Consider the following 24,292-nt stretch of genomic DNA (forward strand, 5'->3'; position numbering starts at 1 on the left):
CAAACGAGAATAATTTAGGGGAATAACATAATGACGATTGGCGGCAACATATTTGCAACTACGATCAGGCTACTGTATATGTGTATATTATAATTGTTTCCAGAGTACTTTTTCCTTTGTGTAAATTGTGAAATTCGAAGATTTTTTAAAGTCGTCAAAACATATGTTCTACAGATGAAATATCTTGACTATGACTGTGTTCTTTTTATAAACTGCTCTACCTACCTCATGCACGAGAAGGAGGTTACAAAGTACATTTCTCAAGGATGGGGTGGACCATCATTAGTTTCTCAGGAGAAAGACTCATGCCAGTTGATAGAGCTGATAAATAACTATACAGGGTATGAATTTGAAAAAATCGTTAGAGCCGTTTTTGAGAAAACCATGAAAAACATGTTTTTTTAGTCATTATCCGCCATTTTTCTCTTGAATATTACGGAGCTCCTGAAATTTTCCCAGAAATGAGACTCATGTCAGTTGATAGGGCTTATTAATAGCTATCCATGGTATAAATATGAAGAAAATCGTTAAAGCCGTTTTCGAGAAAACCGTGAAAAACATGTTTTTTTAGTCATTATCCGCCATTTTTCTCATGATTATTATGGAGCTCCTGAAATTTTCCCAGAAATGAGACTCATGTCAGTTGATAGGGCTTATTAATAGCTATCCATTGTATAAATTTGAAGTAATTCGTTAAAGCCGTTTTCGAGAAAACCGTGAAAAACATGGTTTTTTAGTCATTATCCGCCATTTTTCTCATGAATATTGCGGAGCTCCTGAAATTTTACCAGAAATGAGACTCATGCCAGTTAGTTGATAGGGCTTATATGGATAGCTATCCATGGTATGAATTTGAAGAAAATCGTTAAAGCCGTTTTTGAGATAAACGTGAAAAACATGGTTTTTTATTAATTATCTGCCATTTTTTCCGCCATCTTGAATTGAATTTTATTGAATTCCTTATTGTCGGATCCTCATGGTATAAGGACCTCAAGTTTGAAATTTCAAGTCATTCGGTTAATTAGGAATGGAGTTATCGTGTTCACAGACATAAACACATACACACACACACACACACACACACACACACACACACACACACACACACACACACACACACACACACACACACACACACACACACACACACACACACACACACACACACACACATACACACACACAGACCAACACCCAAAAATCATGTTTTTGGACTCAGGGGACCTTGAAACGTATAGAAAACTTGAAATTAGGATACCTTAATTTTTTTTGAAAGCAATACTTTCCTTACCTATGGTAGTAGGGCAAGGAAAGTAAAAATCTAAGCTAAGTAAATCTCACTTTTTCAAGTGTTAGTACCGGTAGGAAATAATTTTAACAACGATCTACTCGAATATTTAACACTTTGAGCAGAAAAATTTGATCTGTCGTATTTTTAATGTATTCATTTATTCCATTTCTGACTGATTTATAAGTTTCTTTCGATATGAATATTTTTGAATCGGTTTGAATAAATAAAGTTGAAATATGAAAATGAAAATAAGTTTGAATATAAATGAGTTTGAATATAGAGATGTGCAGTTTTCACCATTAATTTACTCTTAAAACTCTATTTTCAGATCATGTAGCCTACTATAAAACATGACAACCCTACCATTTAAAGAATGAGTTAAATTCAATATGGCAGATACAAGATGATGAACCAAAATTGAGATGCTACAGAAAAAAAAATTGTCTTCAATAAAAATTCGTATGGAAATCCCCTATGAAACCTTACTGCCAAATTATCTTCGGAAGAGAAATGTAATGCTGCTTTCATAATTTTAAAATCAAACCTAGTCCTATGTGAATTCATAGAGCTTTATAGTGTTCTCCGTTCGGGTGAATTATTCAGAATCCATGAATTTTAATAATACCAATATCATAGCAGATACTATCAGGCTATCACCATATCACAATGTGTATTATTGATCATACATAGCCATTGACCATACTATAGCCATAGTCATTGGTTGGCAGTACTGTTCTGCCTAGTAAAAACTGTCTGAGTTTGTTCCGTAATTAATTTGCTTTTATCAGTATTTTTAAATTGAATTTCCAGCATTCGTTAATCGTATGAGGTAGTTTGTGAGTTGGTGAATTTTTGAAATTAATATATTGGTGAAAATTACCTGTTTTGTGACTGGGAAGTTCTAATTTGTGTTTGTAACCTAAAACTGTTTACCGGTTCTGCACGGTGAGAATAGCTGCATTTTTACTTTCCTTGCCCTATTACCATAGGTAAGGAAAGTATTGCTTTCCAAAAAAAATTAAGGTACCCTAATTTCATGTTTTCTATACGTTTCAAGGTCCCCTGAGTCCAAAAAAATAATTTTTGGGTGTTGGTCTGTGTGTGTGTATGTGTGTGTGTGTGTGTGTGTGTGTGTGTGTGTGTGTGTATGTCTGTGAACACGATAACTCCATTCCTAATTAACCGATTGACTAGAGATTTTAAACTTGAGGTCCTTATACCATGAGGATCCGACAATGAGAAATTCAATAAAATCCAATTCAAGATGGCGGAAAAAATGGCGGATAATTACTAAAAAACCATGTTTTTCACGTTTTTCTCGAAAACGGCTCTAACGATTTTCTTCAAATTTATATCATGGATAGCTATTTATAAGCCCTATCAACTGACATGAGTCTCATTTCTGAGAAAATTTCAGGAGCTCCGTAATATTCTTGAGAAAAATGGCGAATAATGACTAAAAATCCATGTTTTTCACGGTTTTCTCGAAAACGGCTCTATCGATTTTCTTCAAATTTATACCATGGATAGCTATTCATAAGCCCTATCAAATGACATGAGTTTTTTTCCTGGGAAAATTGCAGGAGCTCCGTAATATTCTCGAGAAAAATGGCGGATAATTACTAAAAAACCATGATTTTCTCAAAAATAACTTGACCGATTTTTTTCAAATTCATACCCTGTATAGTTATTTATCAGCTCTATCAACTGGCATGAGTCTCCTTTTTGGGAAAACAATGGGGGGTCCACCCCATCCTTGGGAAATGGACTTAAGTAACCTCCTTCTCGTGCATGAGGTAGGTAGGTAGCGCAGTTCATAAAAAGAACACAATAGTCGAGATATTTCATCTGTAGAACAGCTGTTTTGACGACTTTCATCGAATTTCACAATTATTCACACAAAGAAAAAGTACTTTGAGAACAATTATACATACACATATACAGAAGTCTGATCGTAGTTTCAAATATGAGCAAGGAAAGTTGTGTGAGTGTACCACACCAGATTTTTATTATCTACTCATCAACTCAAGACACGTCTGTTGAGTGTTGTCTATGAATTTGTCAACTGCTGTCTACGTTTCAATTCATTTGTTTTTGAGCGGGAATCTAAATCAGCTGTGCGTACACTGACACTGTTGGAACGGCAACGGTACAACTACTGAACGGTTTGATCGAATGACCCTGATCACTCAGCGCTTATCTATAGAGATAACATAGGCAGTGTTGATTTTCTGTTTTATCTTTTCTCTCTTGTTTTGACTCTTATTTACTTGGCGGTTGATTCAAATTTGCGGTGACTGATGTTCTGTATTATGCATTCTTAATTGAGTTTTAATCATTCTAACACTACTGATATCCCATTTCTCAATCCATTTCTTTTTTCCATGAGCTACCCTATTCTTATTCCTGCCTTGACAGCTCTCTTGGCACTTCTAATATCTCTCTATTTCTTTCCTGTACATAATTTTCACTCAGTCGAAGAGATCAAAAATGACTAGAACCCGAGGTGAGATTGATAGAGCTAATTCTTCAGCACAACAGAACCTCAATAATATAAAAAATGATCTAATTCACCAGGAAGTTGCTGACGTTGCTGTGACTATTCACGGAATACTTTCTGTGATCTGTAGCAAGTACTCTAGCTATGCGATCATTGACTTAGTTCCAGAAATCACATCATTACTGAACAGATATGATGCTTCTATCAAGGTTAATAATGATTTACAAAATTATATAAGTAATTTGGCTGAAGAAAATACATTTTTAGCGAGTTCTTTGGAGTCAGAGAAAAATAAGAGACGAATTGATTTTGAGGATTCTTTGCATTGTGAAGAGGTAGCGGAGGGCGAAATCAAATCTCTGAGAGTGGAAAATGAAGAGTTGAAAATGAATCTGCTTTTATTAAATAAAGAAGTTCATGACAAGGATGCAATCATTGATCTACTAAAAATTGACTGTGAGAGACTTTCTGTCACAAATCATTTGACTGAGAATAAAGAAGTTGGAGATCAGATGAGAGCGATGTCTGTGACTATTGAAACCTTGGAAGCGGACAACAACACTTTAAGGAATGAGAACAGTTTTTTAAGAAGTAGTGCTGTTAAATTGAGTAATAAAAATAAGAGCTTCTTGAGTTCCAAATCTAAGAATAATGTTTTCAAGCAATCAGGATTTGAACCAAGTCGATCAAGATGTTCAAATTCAAATGTTGATAGTGATGCTGCGGTTGCAGAAGATTGTGAATCCGTGTCCGTCCCAGCATCTCCCAATCTCACAGTGCACCACTACGCCGACAGTCAGGGTAGAGATGTCGGAAGTCAGTTCAGGAGGAAGAGCAATTTCAACTCGTTTGTGAAGCCAGGAGCCAGGTTTCGTAATGTTGTGCCGGATAGATTGGCGGATTTCGGCAGGAAGGATGTTCTGGTGATTCAGAGTGGTTCTAATGACATCAGCAGAAATGAGGCAAATGAAGTCCTGACAGCTTTACGACAGTGTCTGCCAGCCCTCTATGGAACCAATGTCATCATTTTCTCGATTCCACATCGCTTTGATTTGGCGGACTGGTCGTGTGTGAACAAACTGATCAAAGACACTAATATATCTATGAAAAAAATATGCGATTTGTTTCCTAATTGTAAGTTTGTGGATATAAGTCATTTGGGAAGGAGATTCCATACAACGCACGGACTTCATCTTAATAAGTTTGGCAAAAAAATTATCAGCGATTGTATTGTAAAGTGCGTACAAAGTAATTTCATGATTACAGAATCTACTCCTGCTATTCCACTTTATAGTTCTTTTTTAGTTTAGACCACATAACTTCTAGCTCAAATTTGGTAATTGATAATGTTGTTCCTATTGAAAATCGATATAATATTAATAATCTTATTGGTGTAAAGCGAATTTGTGATTCTTTAGATAATTGTAATAGTCTACTTAGTAACGATCAGTCATCTAATTTAGTTGTTGCTCATTGGAATGTTCAAGGTTTGATAAATAAATTGGATGAACTCACAAGTTTCAACTGCAAATTTTATGAAGACATATTATGTGTTTCTGAACATTGGTTGGATTAATGATCTGACTGAGATTGAAATTAGTGGCTATACATGCATCAGCGCATATTGCAGGCCTACAGGGCAAAGAGGTGGATCTTTGATCTGTGTTAAGTCATCCTTAATTGCAGTTGAAATTCCATATTTGGTTGAATTATCCGTTGAAAGGGTTTGTGAGATTTCAGCTGTGTTGATTGAGCAATATAATGTTATTTGCATTGAAATTTACCGTGTTCCTTTAGCGAGTAATTTTGAGGCTTTCATAGAAACGCTTCTCGGCATGCTTGATGTTTTAAATAGCAATAATAGTACTAATGCTAGCATTATCCTCTGTAGGGATTTCAATGTAAATTTGATGATAGATTCTAACTACAATATGGTCTTGAAAAATTTGCTGTTAAGTTTCAATCTCAATTTAACAATCAATGAAGTTACTAGACCAGGTGAATCTACTCATTGTGAGGGGACGTGTATTGACAATATTGCTACATCAATTCATTTTGAAAGAATTATCTCAGCAGAGGTTGAGCCGATGATTGTCTCGGATCATTTTGCTCTAGTGCTTAGCTGCCAACTTGATGTGACTGATCCTACAGCTTCAAAATAATTATTTAATAGGTAATAATAAGTCTAGAAGGATTATCAGACCACTTAATTACACTAATATTGTTAAATTTCAATCAATAATTGCAAGAACTAATTGGTTAGATGTTCATGCAATCAATAGTTTTGAGGATAAATTTTCCCACTTTCTCAATAAATTTCTTTGTATTGCTGATGCAGCTCTTCCCATCAGAAGTGTTGAAAGTGGCAGATGTCCTCCAGTAAAATTATTTTGGTACACTGAGGAGATTGAAAATATTAAGGAGCAATGTTTACTTATGTACGACCTCTATAAGATGTCCGGTTCTGCCACTCATAAAAGCATGTATAATCAGTTGAAAAGATCTTTTAGAAAAATGGTAAAAAAGACTAAACTCGATTACAATAATAATCGTATTTTGCGTGCTAAAAACAAGCCAAGGGAATTGTGGTCAATAGTCAGAGAGAATTTGAATAGGAATGAAGTAGCTAAAGGTGATAAAATATCTAGTCATACACCAGATGGTTTCAATGATTTTTTTATTGACAGTATAGATGAAAAATTGCGTTCAATAGCAGATCCTGTCCATGACGTTTTCCATTATCTTGACAATTACAAAAATTCAATGCCAAACTCTTCAAAGCCCTCTTTCTCTTTTCATCTTACTAGTGTTGAGCAGGTTCATAGTGTAATACTATCCTTGAAGAATAGTGCTTGTCTTGATGTGTATTGCTTGAATTCTTACTTGTTGGAACTGGCTTCTCCCCATATTTGTGAAGTTCTGTGCTCTCTGTTTAATGATTGTATTCTTGATGGCGTTTTTCCTAATTGCTTGAAAATTGTCAAAATAATTCCTCTTTTCAAGAAAGGTTCTGCAAGTGAGTATAATAATTTCAGACCGATTTCTATCATTCCAGTTATTTCTAAAATCTTTGAGGTAATTTTGTATTGTCAGATTGTTGAGTGTTTTGAAAATAACTCACTGTTCTCTGATAGTCAATTTGGGTTCAGACCTAATAGAAGCACAAATACAGCTATATCTGAATTCATGGAAAACTGTATCTATTCTATTGATGAGAAGTGTAATCTACTAGGCAGCTTCTATGACATGAGCCGAGCTTTTGATACAATATCTCATCCCATCTTATTACAAAAGCTCAAATTCTATGGTTTTGATGACATGTCAACCAATTTAATTGCCTCTTACTTGAGTGATAGATTCCAATCTGTTTTCTATGATGGCTGTTTTTCTAATTATTTAAAAGTGTTATCAAGTGTTCCACAGGGTTCCAAACTAGGTCCTATCATCTTCATTATATATGTTAATGATCTTCCTGCAGCAATCAGTTGTATAAATGTAAAACCATATATGTTTGCTGATGATTTAGCTGTTCAAATAAAAAATAATGGTCTTTCTGGTAGCTTACATACGGTTAATGAAATAATTGAAGATTGGACAGCTTCTAATTCATTGTGTCCTTATGAGGACGAAGCTCAACTTTTGGAATTTGGATTTAGATTGCAACCTGACAATGCAAAGTTTCTCGGTATTACAGTTCAAAGCAATCTAAAATTGGGCTTACACATCAAAATATTATGTGGCAAACTGTAGAAGGGAATTTTTATGTTAAATAGATTAAAGTTCATTGTTGATAAGAGTGTTTTAATTTCAGTGTATTTTGCTTATCTTCATTCCCATTTGTATTATGGTGTTGTTGCCTGGGGTAATGATACGAATGTAAATAAACTATTTGTGTTACAGAAACGAGCAGTAAGGGTCATTGCTAATATGATAGCCGTTTTCACTGTGTAGATTTATTTAAAAAATTCAAGATTTTGACAGTACCAGCTATTTACATTCTTGAATGTCTTATGTATGTAAAAATTAATTTAGCGAGTATTTCTGTAAATAGCAACGTTCACAACCATTACACTAGAAATTCTGAATCGCTTAGAGTGAACCAGTGCAATTATGCAAATACATTGAGCTGTTTTAAGGAGTTCGGTATAGGAGCTCATAATAAGCTTCCTGCACATTTAAAAGTGCTAGAAGTTGGTAATTTTAAAAGAGCCATAAAAAAGATGTTAATAGAAATATGTCCATATAGAAAAGAGGAGTTTCTAATTTGAGGGTATTTTGTTTGATGTTTGTATGCTTGTGTTTGTATTTTTATTTCTTCGAATGTTGCCTAAATACTTTTATTTACCATGTTTAATCTATGACGATGCTATGCATTTGTATAAATGTTTTCTGCAATAAAGAAATCTTGAATCTTGAATCTTGAATCTTGAATCTTGCCTTTGTTCCAAAAAGACAATAGACAGATAGACAGACATGAACGAAAGCGAGTTGATGTAAAAATTGTAAATATCATGTTTTAGGCTATTTATTAATCAGCTGGAATCATGTGTCCACATAAAGTACAATCTGTATGATAACTCCCTAATGGCATAACCTGTTCTAAATAAATAGACAACTTTTAAAGTTTCTAGCATGTCGAAAAATTCATGTTCTCTGCTCGAAATGTCTCGACATTGACGAACATAATGAATTGAAAAATAACTATAGGTCGGATAAAAATTATCCAGACACCAACAGAAAGGAGACATTCTCCCCGTTAATTTGATATGAAATTATTACGCATTACAACGCCCAATGATTCTGAGAGAAGTGATATTCAAAAGAAAAACAAATCTTCGCGATGTTTCCAGTTTTATCATAACAGTTAAATTTCCTTTTAATCCTTCAACCCTGGAGCTTTTTTAGTACCGGTACTACTAGGATATCGGGGATGATATTCCACATCCAATTCTGACATTGAATTGGACATTTGAGAAAGTTGCAATTTTACACGATTTGGAAACCCTGTAATTTCTTCGGATGGAGAAGTCTTAAGTTATTTTACACAAACTATAGATATTGCATGCAATTGATAATCCAGCTGAATAAATGATAAATCACGATACATTCGTTTCTTCTGCACTTTCATTGTTATTTTTATATCCTTGAAGAGGACGTAGGAGTAAGTCGGTTCCGTTGTCCAACCAACTGAGTCTGTAAAAAGGCTTGAAGAATATGTTTTCAAAATTTGAAGCTGATTGATCGAAAGTTATTGTAGAACATACGAATAGACACACAAACGGACAACGATTATTGCCTTGAGTCAAAAGTAAGAACTCGCTGACGCTCGTTCCATTATCTCATATATGAATGATATCAGATTTATCAATTATTCTAATAAGAGTGAATGAAGTTGAAGGGATTAAATATCTTTTCAGGCCCAGTCGAGTATTTTAGGAGACTAATAATGCGCAGATTTCAAACACATTTTATTCACATTCGAGCCGTTTTCCTTTAATTATTTTCAAAAAAATAACTGTTTTCCAGTCAAACTTAATAATCAATTCTTGTTGAACATGGGATAAATAATTTATCTTTATATAGTTAGAAAATATAATATTATTGGAGCTGCAGTGTTCTAACTTGTGACAAAATATTCTTTGATTCATCGATAGAATATGTTGTCACAAGTTAGAACACTGCAGCTCCAATAATATTATATTTTTTAACTATCCTGCCTTTTCTCGATCACTGTCACAGTATATATAAATAGTTAATGAAGATTTTCCCAACTTTAATATATTATATTCGAGGGAAATATCATTTCAATTTCAATTCCAATCTATTCACCACATTACATTATCCATATGATTGAGATCCATACATATCTGATTGTGATTGGTATAGAATGAATAGTATACAAAAGTATAAATATACAGTCAAAATTATATTAAACAAAAAATAGCATAACCCAAAAGAGTTAAATCTGAAAGCGTTATACACATACGGTTGTGCTGTGGTTGTTGTTATTATAATTATTTTGAATGGAGAATTACTGTAGGCTATTGTGTATAGAATAAACAGTATATCGCATGTAATATTCATCATATTGAGGAGAACTCTCATTATACATTGTAAACAGAGCATTATATTTAATACAAACCACTCAATCTCTCTAAACGTTCTTTCCGTTTTTCCTCCTCTTCTGCCAACTTCGACGCGGTTTTAACGCCTTCTCCCGACTTCTGCGTCTTCTCCATTATTGTACAGGCACGTAGAACAAATGCTGGGACCGTTTCTTGTTTTTCTTGTCTTGGGATGTCAACTAGGGTCCAATACTGCGTTTCAAGACGCACCACCTCCTGTCAAGTCACAAATAACCATATTCATTCATTAAACCAATTACACACAATTCATCAACATCATTGGGGGAGGAACGACAGATAACAATATTTTATATATTAGCAAATATTATCGTTATCTCAGATTTTTGAGAACAAATGAGCAGAAAATTTTCAAATTTGGTACAATAAAAGTTCAGCTTAGGTGCGAAAATTTAGCATTAGTAGGGCTTTGTCATATTATTAGCATTGGTAAAGCCAAATTATCTTTGTGACTTGACATATGCCCAAATTGGCTACGGTATTTTTAGCGTTTTTTGTCCATTTAGCAGGATATTTTTGCGTTTTCTCAGCTAATTTGAACATTCAAGAGTAAACTAACTGGACATGTTCAAATTTGGTACAAAATTTCATGTAATGTGTAAAATTGTTATTTCAAAAGGGCCTTGGAATAACGCCAAAATATACGCCTAAAATCAGTGAGTTTCAGCGTTTTCCACAATTCTTCTACGTTTAAACAGATTTTATAAAAAGTAATTAACAGAAAATGTTCAGATTTGGTGAATGAGTTCATCTAAGGTGTACCATTGTTGTATTGGAAGGACTTTGGAATGACACCAGAAATTATCGTTTTCCACCATTTTTTTTTGTTTTCTGAGCTTTTTAAGATAAAGCTAGCTCAAATAAATAAAGAATGTAGATGAGAGGAGCGAGCCTGCTGGTCTCGTTTATGAAAACCAGCTGTGCTAATTCGTGTACAAATTTTCTTGAATAATGTCTTGTTCTATCATCTTGTTCTGATATCCTATCAATTATGATTGATTATTTGTGATTGTCATTGACGGGTTCCTTATTGGAACCGATCATTGTTATTTTGAAAAAAGGAATATTTATTTTTCTATTATGGAGAACATTATCCTCAATTACTGAATTGTTATTTTCTTTAAAAAGGGGTTTTCACTCCATAATCATTGAAAAAAAGGTATTTATTCACAAAAAATGCTAAAATGAAGGATTATTCGATCACACAACACAATTCAATACTGATTCATATTGTTATGATTTGTGAATTATTGCTTGATTTATAAGAAAATAATATAATTATGCATTCATGACAAGAGGTTTCAGAAGTGGTAGATACAAAAAAACAGATGAACCAAGGAACTAAGAACCACAACTATGTTTAAATGATTAATTTTATTTGATTGTAATCGAATATCATCATACTTGTCACACTTTTATAACTGGTTGGTATTCTACTATATAGAAGAACTAATTTGTGAATCTCGTAGTTCAATTAGAATGCTGTATTGAAGTCTTGTCTAGAGGAAACGTATTTTTTACATTTTCTCCAAATTAAGTACACTAAGGTAAGCCTATAAGCCTTCCGTACTTGATTCTTCAGAGAGATAATATTACCGTATATAATTCATCAATGTTCTTGCCTTCTATTTCAATGAATATATAGTTTATTGAATGTTCTTGCCTAGTATTTCAATAGAAGGCCACAGAGAAAACATATATTATAAACATATTCATATTTCTCTCATTCGGATGGTCAATACTTTATTGACTTCTTCCAATAATAAATTTTGACCCTTGAGAGTGGCGTAGCCTGTAATTATTATTCGAAACCGATCGTGTCTTGGGGAAATCATAAAAGGATACTAGTTATAACAACCAATAACACATTTGTGTCTATAATGAATGCGAAAACAACTTTGCACGAAATTATAGTATTGAATCAAGTTTATACTTAGAATTATATAAAAGTTCTCAAGTATCCATTTGAAATGATTTATTTATCCACCACGACACGTTTCGACTTTTCATAGTAATTTTAACGTATGAACATTATATTATGAATCTAATTTTGTTTTTTATCCCATTCCCACTTGCAAATAGTTATAAATAGTCCCAGCACATATATGCGAATTGATAGGAGTGGTAAACTAAGTACATAATATAGGCTACGTATAGCCTACTATATAAATGAAACATTTCAAAAGGGTTCTTGAGAATTTTCATAATTCAATCAATTGTATAGCCCTATGAGGAAAAGTGTATACCAGTTTATCCTTGTGTAGTTATCCAGTGTATATACTTACCTTGATCATAGCTTTAAGTTGTGTGTATCTTTGAAATACATTTCTAACAGATTTGCTTTGGGCATATTTGTCCATGAGAGTTACTAGTGCTCTCTTAGCTGTATCATACGATTCTTCGAGTCTGATTCTCACGGCCCGAAGTCTCTCATTCATAGATATCACCTCCTCCTTCGTGAGACCACCTGAAAACAATCGGCAATTGAATAAGAATAAAATAAACAAACCATGGAAAGTTATGTTTACTAGTTTTTTTCGTTATAGAAATGCTGAATTCATATAAGTCTATTTAATATAATAAACATCAAACAATGTGTAATGTCATTGTTTCAATACTAATTATTTGAAGGTATATAATACTTATTTTAAAGCGGTTAATATAAACATATAATTTATATTTAAATAACTCGTCCTCTTTCAATTCCGCTGGAACTCGGAACGTCTGACCGCTGTCTGTGTGAACTCACCCTTATCGAGATTATTTGTAGCCAAAACATTACAGGACTGTACAATAGGACTATCTCAATTTGATAGTACTAAGTGATTCGATGCAGAGATAGGCTATCACTATTGAAGTGAGATTTGAACAATATTATCATCAATTGTGGAATTCAACATCTGCTTATCAATTAACTTGTCAACAGCGTTCATAAGCTCTGGCAAGGTGACTGATAACTTTGAATAAGCCCTATATAACTATTATATGTATATACTATATTCAAACATCTCGCTTTGCTTTGCTTAACTTTTCTAGTTAAACTCAAGGTTTCCCAGTTTGACTTTGCTGCTGAAGCCAAACTCAATACTGTACATAAATATAATATGCTTACTATCAATATATTCATCTGTAAGTTCTCAACACTCTTATGTAGCCTATTTTTCTTGTTCTTAGTATTTTGCAAATCTTTCTCAAAATCTTCCTGAACTACAAATGTATTGGTTGATGATTGATGTATTAATATCGGGGCACCGAGCTTCGCTCGTTATTTATTTATTGACTTTTGGTAAACCGAACACAATTCTTTAAAATGATTGGGGAAGTACTAACAGGCAAAGCCCAAAAATGTTTCTTTCCCGAATTTTGATTCATACACTATAAATAGTCCAGAAAGTGGGTAGGTAAATAGATTCAAGTGTTCCATACACTTGAATTCAGGTTCAATTTTCTGTTAAAAAATTTGGAAAAAAATTAGAATTTAGATTGTATACAAACCAAATTGAATAACAAAATAACACTCACTAATCACTTGAAATTGTAAAATAATGATCAACTTTGGAAATTATGATATACTCCAGTTTAGGAGGATTAGGTACTAATAGTTCTGTTCTGTTAGGTACAAAAGTGCGAGATAAATTACTTTTAACAAGGCTCTTTCTCGAAGACGGAGAGGTCCGATGCTCTATCCCCCACTAATCACTCCCACTACCTAAAAGGTAGTTTAGCAGCATTCTCCTTCTTTTGTGTCTGAGTGAGAGAGCTTTGTAGCGCGACGCGACAACACTCCCCTCCACTGGCAATGTTCCAAGTAGTGTACTGGTCAGCAGGTATATTGGTTTGTGTATGTCACAGAGATGTTTTCATCACAAGAACATGAAGCAAAATGACACGGCGCATCCAATTGTGCGCAGGATGTCTGTCTGTGTCTATGCTACAAACTGCGGAGGGAGAAATGAGTTTCTCCTCTTCATGTTGAAAGTAATTTATCTCACACTTTAGTAGTTCTGTGAACAGTGGACCTCACACAGTATTCTCATCCACAAGTACCTGATTGGAACTATAGACCTATGGAAATACAGCAATAGACTGGCTCCTCCACACTTCTGTGAAATCACTTGTCAGCTGATTTATGATGAATAATTCTATAGTCTGATTTTTACTTTCCTTGCCCTATTACCATAGTTAAGGAAAGTATTGCTTTCCGAAAAAAATTAAGGTACCCAAATTTCTAAATTTCTATACGTTTCAAGGTCCCCTGAGTCCGAAAAAGTGGTTTTTGGGTATTGGTCTGTATTTATGTGTGTGTGTGTGTGTGTGTGTGTGTGTGTGTGTGTGTGTGTGTGTGTGTGTGTGTGTGTGTGTGTGTGTGTGTGTGTGTGTGTGTGTATGAGTGTATGTGCGTCTGTGTACACGATATCTCATCTCCCAGTTAACGGTATGACTTGAAATTTGGAACGTAAGGTCCTTACACTATAAGGATCCGACACGAACAATATCGATCAAATGCAATCCAAGATGGCGGCTAAAATGGCGAAAATGTTGTCAAAAACAGGGTTTTTCGCGATGTTCTCGGAAACGTCTTCAACGATTTTGATCAAATTTATACCTAGAATAGTCATTGATAAGCTCTATCAACTGCCACAAGTCCCATATCTGTAAATATTTCAGGAGCTTCGCCCCATCAATGCAAAGTGTGATTTTAGATTCCCAATTATCAGGCTTCAGATACAATTTGAACAAAAAAGTTTTTCTCTCCAATTAATGTTTAGTAACATTTTCTCCTAATATTGAAAATAAGCTCGAATTTCGAGGAAATGACATGTTTATTCAATGATGCAAGCTGTTGGCAACTGTTGATTCTATTAAATAATTCACTATCAAGAGATAGCAGACTTCGTGTGTCTGCAGCGTTATTGTCCTGTCACCAGCTGACAGATCTTTGAATAGTAGACTTGAAATGCGCGTGTACACTAGCATCAGGTGATGAATTTTCATAACGGCAAGGAAAGTTGTGTGAGTCTCCCACACCAGATTTTTCACTCTTGTAATAGTGTGATATTGAGTGGGTATTATTGTAGTTGTTTTTGTGTATCTTATTTTATTTTTCAGGTTTTTGAACTGGAATGAACTTTGATTTTACTGTTTGTTGAACCCTGCGTTTTTAGTGTGAGAAATGACTCTGTCTTGTTGGAATTTGATAACTTGTTGCCTAGTTGTCAAAATTAAAGCAATTTTCGTGCATTTTCCAATTGCAGTTTCAATTTCATGTCGAAAAAGCCACTGTATTTGAAAATTGTACGAGCATTGACCTTTTTGCAGCTTTGGCTTTTCCACTGGAAGTTATGCTCAACGCTCGTGGAGGGGGAATAATTTTCAGTGAAAAGGCGACAGTTCGAATTGAGACGTAACTGGGAAAACATGTAACGGTGTGTGAGCCTCGGTCCTCTGATTGGGCCTATTTCCCATTCAGAGGGACAAATTGTTAAGTTTCCTGCTATCAGTAATTTTTATCTAGATGAATACGAGTAGGAAACCAAATTTTATAGCTAGTAGGAGTAGAATCAGGAAATTATTTGTGCGTGTGAGTTCAAGTATAGTGAGTTTTATTAAAGCGTATGTGAGTGTTTCTGTAGAGTCCAAGTTTGAATATTGTTAAAATGGTGAGTGCCGAAAATTTGTTGTTTTTTTCATTAAGCTTAAAATTTAGTACCGTACATAGAATACCCGAGGCCCGAATTTAGTTGCAGCAAGTTAGCAGGTTCCCAAAATGTATAGATTGAAATTGTATATTCCTTCTTTTTCTGAGTAACTCTGTTTGAAAATTTGACATGATTTCTATTGATTCGTTAATGAGTTCAATAAACCTGAGGTTGAATTTAAAAAAGTATTTTTCATTAAAGTTCCTGGCTCGTAGTTACTATAGTTGCTAGAATAGGTTACAATGATGATAATCTGTGCATTTGAATGAACGAATACACTAAGAGCTCCCAACCAATAGAGGATTCAAATACCGGTAGATGAATTGATAGCAGTAAACTTTAGCAAATATTATAGAAGAGAAGAAACAACCCCCCCTCCGTTTACATTGGTGGCCAGCGCTGGTATAGTCTGCAAGAATGACTATCGAATCACATGTATTCTTATATATTTTATGTTTTGGAAGATTAATCAAATAGAGAAAAAGATATCTCCGGTTACAGAAATGATGTCAGGTGTGGTGTAGGGTTAAAAATACCGTCACCGGTCACACTCTAATATTGATGTATGGAGGAGGCTCCTTTTTCCTTTTATATTTTCCTTGAAATGCAAAATTTCCAAAAACCTTGTATACAGAGTGATTCATAATTATGGTAATAGTATATTTCGCACCTAGGGCCGAGAATGAGACTTTTCCGGCTCGAAATTGGTTTTCAAGTCCGAGGCCATAGGCCGAGGACTAGAAAAGATTGAGAGCCGGAAAAACATTTTTGCCCATGGTGAGAACGTTATTTTTCGCCACACAGAAAAATAAACAATAAATAAATATGAGGATGATTGTTTATTAGACACTTCCGAAAGCAAAACAGAAAGGTCATAGCTCTAGCAAATCTGAGGTAATCTGAATATCAGAAAATTATCCAAGGATGTTTATTTTTTATTCTGATTTGTCAAAATAACCAAAAAGATTATGTTCAATTATATAAGAGGTTGAGTTTATACTTTTGTATTCTTACAAATAACAATAAGATGATATTGTTGTAAATGTTCTGATTCTTGAATAATAAACACAAGTAATGAAAAGTTTTTTGATCAGCTGTTTTAGCACACTTAAAATTTGACAAATCTGAATGTCAACGTCAACAATGCTTGTTGTCGTTGACTTCGGAAGTTTAGGTTAGAAGTTCTATCCTACTCTGAAAATCGAATTTGAATAGTTCACAATATATATCTTATATTTATTTCATTCATCCAAATAAAATGATAGTATCTTATTGCAGAATACTTATTCAATTCTATAAGCATAAACTGATTCTGTTTCATAAACCATTTTGTAAACACGTTCACATCAAATCAGAATCAGCTGACTTCAAGGTTATTTTACAGCCCTAGGGCCATAAAAATTTTACCGGCCTGGCCGGAAAACAATCATTTTCGGCCTCCTTATGACGAATGAAAACCAGCTCATTACATCCAAGTGGGGCGAAATAGTATATTGATTTTCATGAAATTTTACAGGTATGTTCCTTTTTCAATTTCATGTCGACATATACAGGGTGATCCATAATTATGGTAAAATAATTTAATACGTGATAGTAGAGGTAAAAATAAGAAAAAAGTTCCTATAAACATATATCCATAAACACTTCATTAGCGATCTATACAGGGTAAAATATTTCGCCTGGAATTCAGTTCCTCTGGTGAAATACATCGATGCTGAATTGTTTGGGGACTACTTTTTGAAAAACTTATGCTGGATTCATATGGAAAAATATCTGAACATCTCACACTACAACTTATGAGTTATTAGTTCTCTCCTCATGAAACAGCGAATTTTTGTGCTCGTACAATTTTCAAATACAGTGGCTTTTTCGACATGAAATTGAAACTGCACTTGGAAAATGCACGAAAATTGCTTTAATTTTGACAACTAGGCAACAAGTTAGCAAATTCCAACAAGACAGAGTCAATCCTCACACTAAAAAAGCAGGGTTCAACAAACAGTAAAATCAAAGTTCATTCCTATTCAAAAACCTGAAAAATAAAATAAGATACACAAAAACAACTACAATAATACCCACTCAATATCACACTATTACAAGAGTGAAAAATCTGGTGTGGGGCACTCACACAACTTTAAATTTAAAAATTTACAAATTTAAAAATTTAAAATTTAAAAATTTACAAATTTAAAAATTAAAAATTTAAAAATTTACAAATTTAGAAAATTAAAAATTTAAAATTTAAAAATTTACAAATTTAAAAATTAAAAATTTAAAAATTTAAAAATTTAAAAATTTAAAAATTTAAAAATTTAAAAATTTAAAAATTTAAAATTTAAAATTTAAAATTTAAAATTTAAAAATTTAAAAATTTAAAAATTTAAAATTTAAAATTTAAAAATTAAAAATTTAAAATTTAAAATTTAAAAATTAAAAATTAAAAATTTAAAAATTTAAAAATTTTAAAAATTAAAAATTTAAAATTTAAAATTTAAAATTTAAAAATTTAAAAATTTAAAAATTTAAAAATTTAAAAATTTAAAAATTTAAAAATTAAAAATTTAAAAATTTAAAATTTAAAAATTTAAAAATTAAAAATTTAAAATTTAAAATTTAAAAATTTAAAAATTTAAAAATTTAAAAATTTAAAAATTTAAAATTTAAAATTTAAAATTTAAAATTTAAAATTTAAAATTTAAAATTTAAAAATTAAAAATTTAAAATTTAAAATTTAAAAATTAAAAATTTAAAAATTAAAATTTAAAAATTTAAAAATTTAAAAATTTAAAATTTAAAAATTAAAAATTAAAAATTTAAAAATTTAAAATTTAAAATTTAAAAATTAAAAATTTAAAAATTTAAAAATTTAAAATTTAAAATTTAAAAATTTAAAAATTTAAAAATTTAAAAATTTAAAAATTTAAAAATTTAAAAATTTAAAAATTTAAAAATTTAAAAATTTAAAAATTTAAAAATTTAAAAATTTAAAATTTAAAAATTTAAAAATTTAAAAATTCAATAATTTAAAAATTTAAAAATTTAAAAATTTAAAAATTTAAAATTTAAAAATTTAAAAATTTAAAAATTTAAAAATTTAAAAATTTAAAAATTTAAAAATTTAAAAATTTAAAAATTTAAAATTTAAAAATTTAAAAATTTAAAAATTTAAAATTTAAAATTTAAAATTTAAAATTTAAAAATTTAAAAATTTAAAAATTTAAAAATTTGAAAATTTAAAATTTAAAAATTTAAAAATTTAAAAATCTAAAAATTTGAAAATTTAAAAATTTATAAATTTAAGAATTTAAAAATTTGTGCTCAATGATATGCAAGTAACTTTAAATGATAAAGCGATGTCAAAACTATTGCCTCAGGTTTGTTTATTCTCTTCAATGCCATTAAGGAATCACTAAAGCTCATATTGACAGTTCAACTTTAAAGTTACCTGATCAGTGAATGCTTAGTATAATCAAGCTTGTCAGGGACATTCTAAAATATGGTGAACCAATCTATTTCAAAAACGATTTTAAATTTGTTTCTGAAGGTAGGAGAGTTGATGCTACCCACACTAGAACAGGTGAAAATACTCTAAGAATTCCAAATCATCAAACAACTATTTATACAAAATCCTTCCTTGTTAGCGGTTGTTGTGCATGGAATGCACTCCCAAATCAAATTTAATTAGGTCCATGGAGATTCGAGCGGGCTTCACCCATACATTGAGACATTATTTTTTAGAAAAAATGGCTGAAACTGTACAACCCTTGAGCAGCAAGACATTCAATTGAACCTTCCTTAATACCTATCCTTATTCTTTATAATCATTTCCCTCCACTCCCAAGTAAAAATTATGGTTTTTCTCTTTTTTATTTCTTTCATGTAAATTTAGCATAAAAAATGTGTATAGGCATCATTCAAGATTGTTTCTTACTCTAACTCTTCCTCGAGTGGATCTTAGCAACCTTATCCTATTATCCCTTCCCCTCTATTTGTATTATAATTTCCCCTTCATAATTCCCTAATTAGAATTACTATTTCTTCATGAACTTTCATAATCATATTATCTTGTTACTTACATGAGATTGGTTCATGTGTACAATAGTTTCACTTTGTTATTAACATTATTTTTGGATTTAAATCTACAAATCTTTTTTCTAATAATAAATTTCACTCCCTCATTATTCCAATTATTATATCATATCGATTTTCCAATTATTGGGAATTAACTTTTTCTTAATTTTTTTTCCTATATTATTATTTACTCTTTCCTGTTAATTGATTTAACTGAATGATATATCGTTTCTATGATTTGGTTCCTACTTATTGATATTTTTGTCTTATTTTTTTTCGCTTAGACATAATTTTTCGTTTGAATTTTCAACCTTCTTTTTTTATGGTTAAGTGCTGAAGGGGAGGGTATCCTTGATACCCTCTCTGAGAATGGACTTCTTAAGGTCCAAACTCAACTGTTCCATGTGAAAAAATTACAGTAGTACCTTAACTTTTGCATTTTTCATCATTATTCCTGCTCAATATTATTGTAGAACTCATCAGTTTAATATGATTCACCATGTCATTTTACCGCTACTGGTATTTTTATTTTTAATGCTAGAACGTAAGTTGAATTATGTTTTGTCAAACACATGAATAAAGAAATCTGAATCTGAATCTGAATCTGAATCTGAATCTGAATCTGAATCTGAATCTGAATCTGAATCTAAATCTGAATCTGAATCTAGACTATAACTATGGAGAAATATATATATTTAGTTTCTATTTTTCATAGAACTAACAGTTCAATTTAACGCTTGTTTTGTCCGGTGCTCCTGTATGCGGACGTAGAAATCTCATAACTTGACAATTAAATGTGGTTGTTAAGAGTATTAACGAAATTTTCAACCATATTATCCATATTATCAAAGTTATTATTTAAAATCGGGGACCAAGTTTCTGTGCTCAGACTCTCTCTCAGCTTGATAAAATCGATTTTTCTAACTTTCCTTGGCACTATCTCTTCTCTGACAATGCTAATATCTTCACTCTGAATCTCCACTAAATCTTTTTCTATGTTATTTTTCTGCATTTTTCTAATGTTGTATATTATTATTATATATTATCTATATATATTCCTGCTGGTATCTGTTTTTCTATGTTATTTTCATGTAAAATTTGTGTTGTACCGTTGGAAGTTGAATAAATAAATTCGTATAACTTAATTGGTAGAACGCGCGAATCATGAATTGGGGTTCGAGACCATCAAATATTCATTTCAGGGAGAATTATCAACTCCGATGAAGATTATTCACGCAATTGTGACTGAATAAAAAATTATCATTATTGTTTCCTGGACATAATAAGGATCGAGATTAGGCTATATTTTACAATACAATTTTTTCCAGTACAAAACACGATTTACCTGCTAGTCATTTATGAAGAATAACTTCATTGTTCTTCTCTATTCAGAACTGAGAGCCATTACATTGCCAAATTAGTAAAAAGCCCCCCAAAAAATTGATAATTGAAACTTAATAATTGGAAATTACACTTACTAGCAGTGCCCTCATCTTTGACATCTTGTACTATGCGTCGTACACTCTGCGTAAACTTTCCCACAAGATTTGTTCCAGCTGTAAAAAAAAAAAAAACATCTATTATACGAATAAAAGTCTCTCATTTTCGTGAACCATTATTGATTATTGCAATGGGCATTTTCGACAATAAAATTCATTCAAAACATATACAGAGTGAGTCATATGTATGGGAACCCTTCAATAGGTTGAAGACTGTTGTAGATATATAATACTGTAACTTTCAGGATAAGTTATCTATATATATAAAAGCGAAATGGCACTCACTCACTCACTCACTCACTCACTCGCATAACTAAAAATCTACCGGACCAAAAACGTTCAAATTTGGTAGGTATGTTCAGTTGACCCTTTAGAGGCGCACTAAGAAATCTTTTGGCAATATTTCAACCATAAGGGTTCTTTTTAAGGGTTTAAAGTTCGTCTTTTAGCATGTATATTCTTCTTCTCCCAATCTCTTAATTATAATTGAAATTTCCATATCATATGTTACTATAGAACTATAATCTAGATAGAGTACCTCTTCGAAACAGTTGTTAACTGGCAACTAAATTAATAATTTTGTTAGGTTGGCATTAAGTTGAGTTTACTTTGTTAGGTTGGCAACAAGTTGAAGATTTAAAAGCATTTATCGCGGAAAAATTGATTTGGCACTGCTACTTCAATCCTGGGAATATTATATTACTAGCCGTCAGGATCGCTTCGCTCGCCATATCCGTTTAGCCAGACGTTTAGTCTGGACCCCCGACTGGATTGTCCTAACATGATAAAAATGCAGGCGAGCGAAGCGAGCCTGCTAATTGCATTCTTGGACGATCCAGTCGGGGGTCCTGGCTAGACGGATATGGCGAGCGACGCGAGCCTTACGGCTAGTTCATTAAATACTCCACCTTTTGACGTACAACTGAATTTTAACCCCTCATAAGGGGGTGACTTAGGGGTTATAGCTCGAATATTTTAAATGTAAGCACTCATTGTGTGATAAATAATTCTAAAGGCCTTTTTAAAATAAGAAAAATAACACCAATTAAAATGTGATTGAAGCTTTAGTTTTTAAATAAATGAGGGGTTGTAAATCGAATATTTCGAATGTGAACAACCATTGTGTGATACATCATTTTAAAATATAAAGTATTAAATATTTTTAATATTGAAGGGAGTATTCAAATAGGAGACGGCAATGAGATTAAATGGAAGGAATGTGGTGATTCAGAGCTATCACATCATAAATTATTATAATTTCTGCCAGAACATCCCAAAGTCCATACCATCAATAATGGCGTATGAGGGAGTCGAGAAGAGTAAATGTAACTTCCCAGACACTTTTATACTGAGTCCAGTATTAAAGACGCTTTTCCGTTTTCCGTTTCCGTCACACTTTCTCTCTCGTTGTAAGTGGAATCTCACTCCACAATTGAACCTCTCTCAAAATTGGGTTCCAATTGACTTCAGTATGAATCCCCCCAAGTTTTTTTTCAGTTATAATACCAAATTCTCACTCAAAACTGTGCAAAAGATGTTCATCCAGCAGATAATGGGAGAATATTTTTTGTGATTATGATCGTATTCGAGCTAATCTCTGATTATTCTCCCAACTGCCATCCATATATGACTCGAAGCAGCTCGTGATTCAAAGTCTTAAAAAATATTTCTATTCTATTCTTATGTATACGGCTCATTATGTTAAGCTCTTTGGAATTTGTTACGGAAATTGTACATTGCGTTATAATAAATTATCTCTGAAGTAATCATCAAAACAGAATGCTCATTGTGGCCTCCAGCCTTACCTATGAAGAACTGAGGGTACAAAATCATTAATTGATAAATTATTTATCAAATTTCTCAAATACTATATGAGTCAAATTATTCATATTTTCTTTATACATGAAGTTTACCAAGATACGATTAGTAGATACATCATTATACATCATTGGAGATTCATCAATGATGAAAAACTATTACAAAAATTTCAACTTGAGTTCTTGGATCTGGTTTATCCATATAATATTTGAACGAGCGTTAGCGAAGTTCTCACTCTTGACTTACTACAGACCAAAGTAGTTTTCTGCTGGTTGACAAGAACTTTTAGAGAGAATTGATCAATCAGCTTCAAATTTTGAACACGAACTTTTTTACATGTCAAGTTCGTTGGACAACGAAACTAACTCACTCCTTCGTCCTTTTCAGGAAATAACACTGAAAGTGCATAAGAAAAAAAAGTTTTGATTCATCATTCATCAGTCAGCTGGAATTATTTGCATGTTATTTCTATACTTTTTCCATTTATTAAAAGAACCTGATGCTATTATTTGGCAGTTGTTACACAGACTGGGAGACAGACAGACTTTATGCGCCGACACATGATTCCAGCTGAATAATGAACAACATCAATTTATAATTAAACTACCGTAGCTTCCGTTCACGCCTGTCTGTAATACTAATTATAATTATTATATAGCTGTATTGGCATTCATGAAATGAACAAAAGTCTCTCAATTGAGGTAATTTTGGTTGGCAGTTACCAAAATATCTTGAAATAATAAAATTTACAAATTGTCCACGATTCTTTGCCACCTTCTCCGATCCCTGGCTGTTGTCGGCCACATATCTCCTAAACGCTGAGTGATCTCGTTCTCCTCTCAATTATATCAATATACTCTCTTTCCACTCCAGCTTCCATCATTGATTTTAACGTGCTTCAAACTGACAAGAGTCTTATGAAAACCAACAAATCCTAAATATAGAGGTGTAATGGAAGCAATTGAAAGTAGATATTATTAAAAGTAGTGGAAATTAGAACGTGATATTTTATTCGCTGGCTGCCTAGCATAGGCTACGGAAAGCTTGCATTTTTTTAACCGATGGACGAGGTGGTTGGGAACTACCTAGCTAGCATCCCAGCCAGGGAAAGATAGTTTCCATACACTCGTCCCATCAACAGTTTCCAGCTCTTTTCCCCCCCTTGCCGTAGTTTAGTTTTCACGTGTAGGCCTAGGAAGAGTCGGACCTGGAGACAAAAATGCAATCTTTTCGTGCACTCTTCTTTTAACCTCTGAAGCAAACGGAGCGTG

At 32.3% G+C, this 24,292-nt stretch overlaps 1 protein-coding gene across 3 annotated transcripts in view; it reads right to left on the bottom strand.

The window, feature by feature from the left end:
- Positions 1–24,292, bottom strand: part of LOC111054906 — a 544,055-nt gene that overhangs the window by 18,224 nt on the left and 501,539 nt on the right. For all 3 annotated transcript variants that reach the window (XM_039419913.1, XM_039419914.1, XM_039419912.1), the window contains 3 exons: positions 21,183–21,260; positions 12,220–12,401; positions 9,934–10,132 (listed from right to left, as the gene is read on the bottom strand). In XM_039419913.1, coding sequence (XP_039275847.1) covers positions 9,934–10,132; positions 12,220–12,401; positions 21,183–21,260 — 459 coding nt within the window. The remainder of the gene's footprint in view (positions 1–9,933; positions 10,133–12,219; positions 12,402–21,182; positions 21,261–24,292) is intronic.

The sequence above is a fragment of the Nilaparvata lugens genome, chromosome 2 (genome assembly GCF_014356525.2).
Source record: "Nilaparvata lugens isolate BPH chromosome 2, ASM1435652v1, whole genome shotgun sequence".
Classification (NCBI taxonomy): domain Eukaryota; kingdom Metazoa; phylum Arthropoda; class Insecta; order Hemiptera; family Delphacidae; genus Nilaparvata; species Nilaparvata lugens.